The sequence below is a fragment of the Taudactylus pleione genome, unplaced genomic scaffold (genome assembly GCF_031769625.1).
Source record: "Taudactylus pleione unplaced genomic scaffold, aTauple2 ptg000290l, whole genome shotgun sequence".
Taxonomy (NCBI): Eukaryota; Metazoa; Chordata; class Amphibia; order Anura; family Myobatrachidae; genus Taudactylus; species Taudactylus pleione.
Window position 1 is genome coordinate 8,924,305 of NW_028284692.1, and position 13,386 is coordinate 8,937,690.

At 43.4% G+C, this 13,386-nt stretch overlaps 1 protein-coding gene across 6 annotated transcripts in view; it reads left to right on the top strand.

Annotated features, from left to right (window-relative positions):
• SLC26A11 (solute carrier family 26 member 11) overlaps positions 1-13,386 on the top strand; it is a 47,036-nt gene that overhangs the window by 1,421 nt on the left and 32,229 nt on the right. For all 6 annotated transcript variants that reach the window (XM_088482654.1, XM_088482653.1, XM_088482656.1 and 3 more), the window contains exon 2: positions 12,299-12,561. In XM_088482654.1, coding sequence (XP_088338780.1) covers positions 12,340-12,561 — 222 coding nt within the window. In that variant the 5' untranslated portion in view covers positions 12,299-12,339. The remainder of the gene's footprint in view (positions 1-12,298; positions 12,562-13,386) is intronic.

Genomic DNA, 13,386 nt, shown 5'->3' on the forward strand with positions numbered 1-13,386 from the left:
ATTTATTACGAATGTATTTTAAGACACAAATCAGTTCAGTTTGTTCTTTGCTTTATTTTAAGTAGTGCACTGAGGGCTTCATTCAGAGCCGCTTGTAAGCGGCCGCTCGTTCGTTATGAGCAATGTTCGCACATCTGCGCATGCATACGGATTGCAGTACGCATGCGCGAACCAGTCAGTGCGGCCGAAAATCGTGTGCTCGCAAAATAGAGAACGCCTGCTATTTTGAGTGACAGGAGGAGGCGTATGTGGGTGGTAACAGGGGAAGGTCCTTGAAAACGGGGAGGGGAGATCAGAACGCAGGCGTGCTTAAAGGTCAAAACGGGCGTTTTAAGGGTGTGCATAATTAATACAGCAGCGTCATTGACCACGTCACTTGGTTATTTTATAGTCAGAACTGCTCGCAAGTTTGCGGTAGGAAAAACCAACCACAAGAATAGCGAGCAGTTCAGACGCTGTTCGATGTACTCGATTAATCTATTAAATAGCGGACATGATGCGAGCGGCCAGGGGGCGTTTTTTTTTTAAAATTACGACCGCAAGTTTTGTTTGCTCGTTCAGACATAGAGGCGTGAACAGACCGCAAAGAGCGAATGGTTAATTTGAATAGCCACCCCTTTTTTCTGAACGAGCGAGCGCAAATAGCGTCCGGCTCTGAATCAGACCCTGAGGCTGATGAAGATTTGAATGCAAGTTAGTTCTGCAGATGGACTTTGCGTGTTTTTGCACTGCACATGCCTTGTAGCTGAGCGCACACATCTACGGGAGATGCTGAGCCATGCACAATACAGTCGCATGTCCAAAATATCCAATCTCTCATTCACAGATGTGTATTTGGTGGAGTTCGAAGCTAAATGATGGTTGGGATAGCTGGAGTTTATCTCTTTGGAGTGTTATCACCCATTTAACCAACTATTTTATTGATACCAACAACCGTTTGTAGCTATATTTGTTTTGAATTATGCTTGTGCAAAAGCATGGAAGGGGTTGAGTTAACAGTTTAGGGCGTCTGTTATTTTACTCCATTATGCTGTATAGTTGGCCTTGAATAATACTAAAAATATTAATAAAGTATAAGACGAGAGACTGTAGATTGAATTTAGTGATAAGTGGAAATTATGCCAAAGATTTTGTAATATTCTCCACCCTCATGGTATAATTCCTATTTTGCTGTTTATCACATTCTAATTCTCTAATGGGATTTCTAACACTTATGAAAGATGAGCATATACAATTATAGAACATGAGTATAACCATTTATAGTCTCAAGCAATTGAATGGAACACTAGTTGCGGATCTCAGGACAGTTCATGAAGTGTTAAAAAGCTTCAAATACATTTTAAACAATAAAAACCTTGGTTTAGAACTTACAAGTGTTTTAAAAATTGATATGCTGCTGCCCATTTGCTTTGCATGAATTGCAGCCCGTACAAAAACAAGAAAACAAAAATGACACGATCAGCTGATCCCGTACAAATAAGCCCTCTTCCTTCCTGCATGCAGCCAGATGGGCCTGGTAAAGCGTTGTACACTAAAGCTGCTTCATCTGTGTACACAGCTGCTCTGCGAAAATACGCAAATACTGCAGAACCCGGGAGATGTATCGAGACGCCCAGCGGTGGCTTTACAAAACCAAGCATCTGCGTAAAAAGTCACAGCAATGGTCGCAGATCATTCAATTGTTACCTGAATAACTCTATGGTCCCACAGAATGGCTGTGGGAAGTGAGACACCAGAGCCATTTTTCGTGCGTACGGGATTGCAGAAGCAGGCAGCGTCATGGCCTGAAAATGGTAGCGACAACACTCCAAGGTCTGGAGGACAGAGAGGGTGACTGGCAATTGCAGTCTCACTGTGGAGAAGGTGCTCACTATTGCACGATTTGCCATGGATAGGGTGTTTGCGGCCACAGTACTTGCCGGAGAGTAATCGTGGCCAACTATGCTACTGTAGGTGGGGGCTGTTTCCCTTCACATATTTAATATGACACATTCATATCATATGTTGTGTTCTTGCATCTAACAGGGTATTGTGGTTAGACACTATCGTGCACATGACATTCAGAAATCACTGTGATTGTCATATCTGATACAACGCTTTGTGTTAATCTGGAACTTTTAGGTTATATGCTTCAGTTCTCAAACCTCAGATACAATCTCATCTCTACTATTTAATTCATTGTAGAGATATCTTTTATGTTCAGACTGTCTGGCTGCTGATCTAACATACTTGTGGAGACACTGTACTGTTTATGGCAGTGATCATCAACTCCAACTGGACATATTTGACTATTTCTGTCTGTTGGAGCAGATGGGAAAATTGCTGACCCAGCAAAAATAATCAACTCACCTGTGAATGATTAAAGACATCCACAAAACATGGCCTGTTAATTGTACTTGAGGACTTGATTTGAGTATCCCTGGTCTATGGAAATGTTTAATGCTCCTCACTTAGGTGTATTACTATTATAGACCATAGTAAACTATTCTAAAGTTTGGCAGATAATATGCACCATTGATAGATAAGCTGAATTATTTTTATTTATGCTAAAGAAAGTATATTGTACATTACGGGTTCAGCTAAAAGCAATGTTTTGTGCAGTCAGTGACTTACAAGGCACCATCCCAATAGTCTTCAGTTTGGGATGGATTCCTTTTATGAATGATTTTTATTGAACATTTCCATAACCACTTTTGTGATGTATTGAACAGATGAGTTTTTGTTTGTTGACAAAGTTGAGCTCTTTGGGGGGCGATTTAATTGTTATAGATGTCCCCTGCTGGGCGTCTATACGAATAGGTGTCTGACGTAGCAATTCATTAGTTGCTCCGTTCGGACACCTATAGCTGCGGGGGGGGGGGGGGACATGTCTTCTCTCGGCCTGCTGAGGTGTGAGAAGAAATGTGTCTAAAGTCAATTGAATTGCTCCATCAGGGGCCTGTAGTATAGACGCCCAGCTGGGTGCATCTATAACAAAGGAATTGCGGCCTTTAAATAAAAGGAAATATTTCAGGAACGATTCACCAGTAAAGCATTTGAAAGCTATTTTTAAGGCTTTGTTACTGTGACCTAAATAATTATTAGTCAAGAGGCTGCTAGCAAAAATGTTGGTGTATGTGGTTCTTGCACCCAAACGGAGCAACAATTGAATTTCTCTGTAAACCACTAGTTAAGGCGCCCAAAAAATTATTGTATTCCCCCCCCCTCCTCCCCAGCGCTAGCAGCATCTCACGGGACCTGGTGCGCAGAGAGGGGCTCTTTAGCATGACTGCAGCAAAGGGCAAAGATGTGTAACTAAGGACACATCCATATTTGTACATACACCACACCCAACTCAAGTGTCATATCATCAGTATTGTATGCTTGCAATGTGTCATCAGACTGTGGCTACACAGTGTGACTTAAAGGGAACTTGAGGGAAAGACAGGATAAATGATAAGCCTATTGGTGGATATACTCAAACATTAATATTGAAAAAGTAAGAATCAAATGGCGAGATTTAATGACGTTTTTTGCAAGTCATTTGTTCTTGGCCAGGGCCGTAACTAGGTGTGTGTGAGCGGGGCCGGCACACTGAGCGCAGAGCCCTGAGGGCAGCAACGTCCCTGCCCTACTGTTCCTGCATCTGGCTAGCAGGGTGCCATTCCTGCCAGTATCACATCTATTGGATGCTTCAGAAATGCACACTGCAGCATGTACAGCCTCCCGGACAGGGGCGTTTCTAGAGAGGAGGGGGACCATGTGCAGTCTCCGACACGGGCCCCCTCCTCTCTGCCCGGCAGCGCAGAGCTGTGCGCGGCCAGCGCCGGAGTTATAGACTCTGGGCACTAGAGTGTGCCCAGAGTCTATAGTGTATGCACAGGTCACCGGGAAAATGGCCAGTCGTTTTACAGCGCCGGACCCCCGCGCCGACGTTGGACTCCGGAGAGGTAAGTATTATTATGGGTGCAGGGTGTGCGGTGCGGGGCCCCCCTGGACCCAGGGGCCCGTGTTGCCCGCACACCCTGAACCCATTATAGATACACCCCTGCTCCCGGAACATCCGGAGCATGCTCCAGACGGTTCTGTAAAGCTCCGTCCCTTGATATGACTTAATTCGCTCAGGGGGCATGGCTGGCACAGGGCACAATAAAGTCCTGTTACGGCATTGTTCATTGTTCTCTGTGGTGAAGAACCTGAAATTTAAGACGCCATTAACATTAAATTCATAACCATTTTAAACTCTGGGGTCAAATCCACTTAGTAAATTTAGCAAAAGTTTAATAACTTCATGTAAAGAGATATAAGGCATATGCCTGCTACATTCAGTAAATTAGCAGCAGCAGCTTTGTAAACCTGACTTTTAGTAACTATAGCCCCAGGTCCTGGAATACACCACCCCAAAGGGGAATTAACCACATTACCATTTGGATATTAAACATATATAATGGGCATCAGACTACAGCACTTTGATAACCTAGTTTGTTTTACTGTTGCTGGAAACTATAAATTGGGGTGCAGTTTGTCTACAGTCACAATGTCGACAAAGACTTTGTAGACACCAGAAATCTGGCACCAGATAAAGTAAATATGACCATTATTGATGACCTGTAGAAAATTCTAAAATTTAAATAGCATTTACCAAGTATGTGCACCACAGAAAGTGTGTTTTGTCACGTTAGAGCACTTAAACATTAAATATATGGTTCTATTTCATATTGTTTGGGATAAGTTACAATGGGGGAGATGTATTGTGTGTAGCTTGCCGCTATGACTTTTCCTGCTTCGTCTCTTTTCAGAGGCGAAGCAAGAACAGTACCAACGAGATGTAATAACATTTCATCTGCCGGAGTGGGGGAGTGAAATCTCCCCCCTCCAGCAATCCCTGCCAGTGCATCAGCCTAGTACATCTTACCTAAGACCAGCTCCACTGGGCATGCGCAAGATCTCACTTGCAGCCCGGTACCTGGCAGCCGCCGCAGCCAGGGACAGTGCTGTCCCTGCTGTGGTGATAGGGGAACGACAGCTGTAGCTGTCGAAATCGATACACTATTTTGTAGATATCGGTGCCGATAATGACAGGAGTGCATAGCGTCCCTGTCGTTTACCACCCAACCCCACATTAATACATGGGGGAGAAGCGGTAACCCCCATATTGTCAGGTGGTGCATCTCCCCCCAATATTAGCACTTCATATGTTCCCTAGTAAATCACAATTTAAATGCGTTTGAAGATGCAATAAATAAGCCTTATATGCAAGAGCCAGAACTCAAGTTGAGTATCAGTTAAGGAGATGAATACTTTCACCATATATACTAGATGTAGATATTAAAAAAATTACATTTTAAAAAGTGCAGACTTGTCAAAATAGAATTTTCCACAGCTTAAACATCCCTAGCCGGATACTATGTAATTGGCAGGTTTTGTAAACTGTAATGAGGGCATGACTGCAGCAGCGAGGAAAGATATGACTCAGAATAACAAGTGGGCATTCAGAAAAAGTGGCGCAACATTAGAAAAACATTGAGAAAGTTTTTAGCTACATAAAAAGTAAAAAACAGTCTGTGGAATTAATAGCTCCTTACTGGCTTGTGCAGTCAGTGGCGTAACGTGGTTCATCGGAGCCCAGGGCAAGTTTCAGATTGGTGACTCCCCCCAACCCCACCCATGAAACAGCCATACATATCTTGCGCGCCGAAGGCGCGCGTCAAAAATATGGGCGTGGTCACCTACCAGAAGGGGTGTGGCTACTGAAAATGGGGTATGCCAACATGACACACCACCCATTTTTTGTCACATTCCTTTACATTCCATATGCTAGATAGATTTGAGTGCGCTGATCACCTAGATAGTATATCCTGATTATGACAGGCTGCTCCTACAGCAGGATCTGCACCTGCTAATATGATAAACAAGAAAAAAGGTGTGTATGGAGCGCTAGTCAAGATCAGGTGACCACGATGTGTAAATTGTATTTATTAAAACTCTTATAAAAAATTAGAACGCGCACACAGGATACAATACATGAGAAGTATCAAATCACAATAAAAAAAACGTGGGTAAAGAGCATCTGAGAACACCTGGAGATGTAATACGGAACTGCTATGAAAGTCCCTCTCCTAAGATGGAGCTTAAGACGGAGTCTCTGCTACCTTGTGTTTATCCATATTACATCTCCAGGTCTTCTCAGATGCTCTTTACCCACGTTTGTTCTGTTATTGTGATTTGATACTTATCATTCATTGTATCCTGTGTGCACGTTGTCATTTTTTATAAAGAGTCTTAATAAATACAATTTACACACCGTGGTCACCTGATCTTCACTAGCGCTCCATACACACCTTTTTTCACATTCCATATGCACCTTACCTTTGTGGTAGTTTCTCACAATGTGGAACCTCTGAAGAAATGTATCCTCCCTGGAACGATGGCGTCTTCAGTCGGTATTCACTATTCATGTAGGTCACGTCGTCCGGAAGATGCCTGTTTATGTGTTAAAGTAATCATAAAACAGCGGTTCAACCAGACTCGTTCCCCCTGTATAACTTCCTTCCCCTGCGCCTCTCAGCCACACCATCATCTCACTGCATCCTCTCTTAGCCACACCATCATCTCCCTCCCTGTGTCATCTCTTCTTAGCTACACCATCCCCTCCTCCTGCGTCGTCTCTCAGCACACCATCACCGCCCCCCCTGCGTCAAATCTCAGCACACCAACAACTCCCCACCTAATCGTCTCTCAGCACACCATCACCGCCCACCCTGCATTGTCTCTCAGTAAGGCGATCAGCTCCCCCCTGCATCGTCTCTGTCAGGCGATCAGCTCCCCCCTGCATCGTCTCTCAGTCAGGCGATCAGCTCCCCCCTGCATCGTCTCTCAGTTACGCGATCAGCTCCCCCCTGCATCGTCTCTGTCACACCATCATCTTCCCCTGCAATGTCTCTCAGCACAGACACAGATATACACACACACTGACATATATATATATATATATATATATATATACCCACACACACACAGACATATACACATACACACACTGACATATACAGTACACACACTGATATATATATATATATATATATATACACATACACACTGACATATACACATACACACTCTGACATATACACATACACACACTGACATATACAGTACACTGACACATACAGTACACTGACACATATACAGTACACTGACACATATATACATACACACTGACATATACAGTACACGGGCACATATACAGTACACTGACACATATATACATACACACACTGACATATACTAGCGTTCCCGCTAGGCTGTTTTAGCGGGGCGCGGCGCCCTGCCCTCTTTCTGGAAGGCAAAAAGCGCCATGCCCTCCAGAAGGAGGGCAAAAAGCGCCCTGCCCTAACAGCCTGCGGGAACTGTCTTCACCCGCGGGTTGCAGTGTCCCGCGGGTGAAGAAATGTGTGGTGACCCGGTCACCGCCGGAGAATAGACGCCGGGCGCATGCGCCCGGCATCTATTCTCCCTGTCTGCAGGGCTTAGGGGCTGCCTGGCGTGTCCGTAAGTGCCGGGCACGCCCCCAAGAGTGACGAAAAGGGTACGCGTCTTATAGACACGCCCCCTTTTCGATGACCACGCCCTCTCTAGCTCCAGCGCCCTGCCTCCTGCCGGAGCTAGAGGGAACACTAATATACAGTACACTGACACATATATACATGCACACACTGACACATATATACATGCACACACTGACATATACAGTACACTGACACATATATACATGCACACACTGACATATACAGTACACTGACACATATATACATACACACACTGACATACAGTACACTGACACATATAAACATGCACACACTGACATATACAGTTATATACAGTACACTGACACATATATACATACACACACTGACATATACAGTACACTGACACATATACAGTACACTGACACATATATACATATACATACACACACTGAAATACAGTACACTGGCACATATAAACATGCACACACTGACATATACAGTTATATACATACACATACTGACATATACAGTACACTGACACATATACAGTACACTGACACATATATACATACACACACTGACCGCCTACACAGACACAGATATCTCTTTCACACAAATGCAGCCAGCAGCCCCCTCCCCACACATAGCACACACCAACCTCCACCCTCCCCCCACACATAACCATAACACACACCAACCTCCACCCCCCCATAACACACCCCAACCTCCACCCCCCCCATACACCTTATAACCATCACAAATAAAATATACAGGATTGTTTGCAGCATATTTCTTTATGCCAATTAGACAGTAATGAGACTGCCACTGACAGACTTGTTGCTGAGTTTACAGCCACAGTTCAGAGTAGTAAATTACCCGATGCTGAAAATATAAAATGGTAATATGATTGTTTTACAGAAATACTGTACGTATAGTGTGTTAAACGGGTTCATCTTTTCTTATACATCCTATCACTTTAATGCCTGCTAGTGAAATGAACTGCATGGTAAATTGACAATTACAGCCTCAATGAGGGCACAGTCACAGTAATGCAGGCTATGCAGGGCTGAATATACAGGATTACATGCCTGTTTGGAGACATATCTTTTGCACCTAGGATAGGGTCTGTCCAATTCCACATTGATGATGATAATATTAATGACTAATAGTAAGAGTGGCACGCTGGTAGATGTGATCGCACCACAAGATGCATACGTCCAATTAAACGCAGTGTTTCTGTGCACGCTACTTTTCAGCATTACATCCAATTTATTTCAAGCTCTGCCTCAGACCCAATGGGTATAATTGTTGCAGGAAGAAGGCTGAATTACTACTCCACAAAATATCACTGATTAGAACAACAAAGGACAAGTCACCTTTGGAACTCTCTCCCGCTTCCCATCAGACTCTCCACCTCTCTACAATCCTTCAAACGTGCTCTCAAGACCCACTATTTCATCAAAGCCTTCCAGCTCTCATCTTAACTTGCTGCTACATACTCCCCTCTCCCTGCCTACCCCATCTGTTTCACCCCTGTCTGTCTGTCCCTCCCCCTTAGAATGTAAGCTCCTATGAGCAGGGCCCTCTACCCTCTTGTGCATCTCCTTACTATACCTTCATCTACTTCTTACTCTCTACCAGGGCACCTAACACTTGATTGCTTTGCATTGTTGCTTATCTGGGTGTTATGGTCGTGAATGTAGCAATGTATATTATCCATGTCCTGTAATGTATTGTACTGTACTGTATGTCACTGTAAATCAACCTATTTGTTTATGTACTTTGTAAGGCGCTGCGGAACACTTGTGGCGCCATATAAATAAACGATAATAATAATAAAAGTATAGTAATCCAATAGGCTTGACATAGTTTGTAGGGTTACACACAGCGCTGATAATTGTTTTAGTGTCTCTGGGCTTGATTCAGAATTGGAAATAGAGTAATACTGGGTGCACACTGGCTGATATATTGGCCGGTCTATTGATCGGCCAATATATCTGCTGGCCGTCAGCCAGTATTAACGGACGATATGTCTGTGAACGACGTTGTTCACAGACGTATCGCATTGGCTGAGCTGCACAGCCAATGGACAGATATATCTGCAGACCTCTCTGTCCATTGGCAAGTGTGTACTGGCGATCTGCAGATCGCCCGTACACATACAGCAGCAGTCGCGGGGAGGGGGCGGACCTGCCTGCGTCCCTGCCAGCGGGACCGCGGCTGCCTGGAAGATGATGGTCGTTCAGTGTGTATGAAGGAAAATCATCTAAAGATATATCTACAGATCACTCGATCTGCAGATGTATCTTTCAGGTGTGTACCCACCTTAAGACAGAGGAAGTAACTGCACCTGGACAAACCATGTTGCAATGCAAGGGGTGCAAATACATACATTACTTTGCATGTGAGGTAAATACTGGCTGCTGTTGCATGTAGCCCACAAATGCTGGACAGCTTTATTTTTACACTGCAATTTAGATGTCAGTTTGGACACGTCCCTCCCAAATCTAAATCTCCGTTACATCTTACCCACCTGCAGTGCAGCATAATGCACAGTTACTTGCTCTATCTTAGGTGCCCATCCACTAGACGAAAGGCAAAAGACTGCACGATTATGACATTGTAATCGTGCAGTCGTTTGTCTGTCTGTGTCTGTGACGTGCACATCTATCATCTGCAAACATGTTGAACCTGACGATATCGTCAGGTTGTACAAGATATTTGTACGATGATAGATGTCTAAACGACCTGTGGGAGCGCGCATTGCTGGTCGTTTTACATATTTTTTTAAACAATCTGAAAACTATTTTCAAGCGATTATCGAATTATATCGTTCAATCGCTCAATTTAATCGTCTAGTGGATGGGCACCTTTACTCTATTCCCATCTGTGAATCAGGCCCTTTGTACCATATGAAGCAAACCCCCAGGACGACTCAGACGCTCCTATATGTAACAAATCTTATTTCAGATTTGCATCCTAGTCGCATTGTAGCCGGAGACAAAGCTGCTGTATATATAATTGCGTATATAAAGAAGATTATCACCTGGTGCGTGGTTCAAACCTTTACTGATTTGTATGTAAACATTAGATCTAATGTCCAGTGCTTTATCCAGATAACGCAGGTCTAGAAAATATTGACACCGTCATTAAAATTTTAAATGTTTACAGTAGGTTATATGATGTAGGTCTTTTAATACTACTTTATAATGGAGTTTAATAAATTGGCTGTAAATTCTATACTAGTCCTGTGCTTTTATCTTCATAATGATATCAAAATATAAGATTAATGTATCGCAAAAACATGCAAAGGTCTGTTTTACAGTAAAACCTGGTCCTGTTCCGCAGATCTCAGAAATATGTCCTATGTTTCTTTTCTGAAAGGTAAATAAGTATATATGTAAAACTGATATCCTAATAGCGTTAATGACATGATACATAGTAGCTAATTTTTTCATTTTAGTAGGCTTGAAATACACATTTTGCTTTCGGGTGTAATACTTGCCCATTCTCCCTGAATGTCAGGTAGACTCTCTGAAATACTGGTGATCTCCATAAAGAGTATAGCAATCCTAACCGGAGGCTGGGCTCGGTAGGTGCAAACTGGTTATGATGTCATGATGCTCAGCTCACCATGTATGAAACACTTGGGTAAGAATAAGAAGGAGGTGTGCTGCAAGAAAATGGCCATTGCTCTCCAGCTCCCTGATGGCTATGTGAGTGGCTGTGTGCTGCATTACAGAGGATGTGTGCTGGGACATTTGGATGCTAGAAGACAATATATTTTCATAATGCACAGTCACACTAATGGCCATCTACGCCGGCTCTCTCTGTGGCCAGTGCAGGTTTTTGTATTTTTTCCCCTATTTACTGTGACAAGTGCACATGGCAAAACTTGACTCATTGAGCAGCCTCCTATGACATTTGCACCTTACCCCCATTATCTTGCTGTTAAACAACTGTGAAAACAAAGAAATATCACCGCCGTCTTTATTTTATATATAGATGGCAGTGGTCACTATTATGTTACACCTCTCAGACGTAGCAGTGCACTCACCTGTGCTGCTCACACAGGTGTCTTTCATAATTTCCCTGATATGTTTTTTTCAAAAGTAGGCAAGTGTGCTATTATGTCAACTCACAGTGCCGCTACAGGGCTTTATGCTGCCCGCGGACCCCACACACATGACGGCGCACCGGGGAGGCAGGGCCATCTGCTCCAGCACCGGTTTCACCCACACTGCTTGCACACCCCTAGTTACTGCCCTGCTAGATGAATACAATAATATAATACTGGTTGATGGTGCACATGGTGACCACACTAAAGCACCCAAACATACAATATGATGCTAATAAAATAATAATGCACTAACATGAACTGGAGGATGGCATACATACATACATACGTACATGATTAGGCATCACCACCCAACCGGAAAGGTTAGTCATCACGAGCTGCTGCCTTTGTGATGTAATGAATAGGGTTATATTGGGGTAATGGAGGCTGCTAATGAGTCAGTGACACTGGAGGTAAGTTGTGGGATTGATCATCTGATGCTATGAAGAAGTGTCTGTTACTTTTGACAAGATAAGACTTTTATTACTAGAGTGTTTTTTCTTATTAATACTATTTCTATTAAAACATTTCCCCGAGCTGCACTAATTTTTAGCTGCAAGCATTTGATCCTACTAAAGTCTATTCAAATTATAATTTATTAGCATTTGTATGAATATTTTGTTACTTAAACAGGAAAATAGTTTCCTATCTTACATTTGTGTATGTTGTTTAGTTCTCCCTAGGAAGACTAGTATGTGACAGTCACCTGCAATCATGGAGTGGCTGGGTGAGCAGCAGGGCAGAAGTATTGCTGCTAGAACCCTGGCCAGATGCTGCTCCTGGGGAACGTTACAGAGGAAGCTGCCATTTCTGTGCTGGTTGCCACAGTATTCCCTGCAATGGCTGCAGCTTGACATCATCGCTGGATTTACTGTTGGACTGACAGTGGTACCCCAAGCTCTTGCCTATGCAGAGGTGGCTGGGTTACCTGTGGAGGTAGGTGGACTTTGACAGACACATTGATACCTGGGATACGGGGTCTGACTGGCTCACAGAGGTACAGGGTATATCACTGGATGGGCCCCACTCCCTCCTCTAAGGGTCAGGTTCCAGACTGTGCACTCAAATTATACATTGTTACTTTATTACATTGTCTCCAACTTCATAGCCCTGCCTGTATGTGGTCCTTGTTTCCATTTTTCATTCAAAGCTCTAATGAAAAGGGTGCTCCCACCTTCTTTTTAACCATTTGTTCCGTTATGTCCACTGGCCTCACTTTTGCCAGGGCACTAGATAATGGAGTAATATATCAAAAATAGTATACATTTTATCTTGAATGACACTTTTTTACCTGCGTTTTCTATGACTGTTTGTTTGTATATACTCAAGGTATGAATGCAGTATCACACAGTCAACCTGCAACATTCTGCATGGCTAGTTGGTCTTGAACATTAATGATCTTATTGCATTGACCTCATTATTAGCAGGAAGAGACATTAAGGAGCAAAAGTCTTATTCCCGATGAGCAGGTGTATCCACCCTAAGATTCAGTTGTTGAAACGGACTAGTGATGCCACGAAGCACTCTGATAGCGCACAATAGGCTGCGCATTTCAAGACCTCCGCATCTCTTCATCATGACAGTGAATGGATGTCAGCTGTAGCTTCAAATTGTTCTCATGCCTGTCTCCACCCAAATTCTACTAATGTAAAAATATATCACATCAAGCATATCTTACGTTTACTTGGCACACACAAAATATCACATGCAAAATCCTGGCAGATAGTGCAATTACAGTAGGGTACAGGTATAACTCCATTT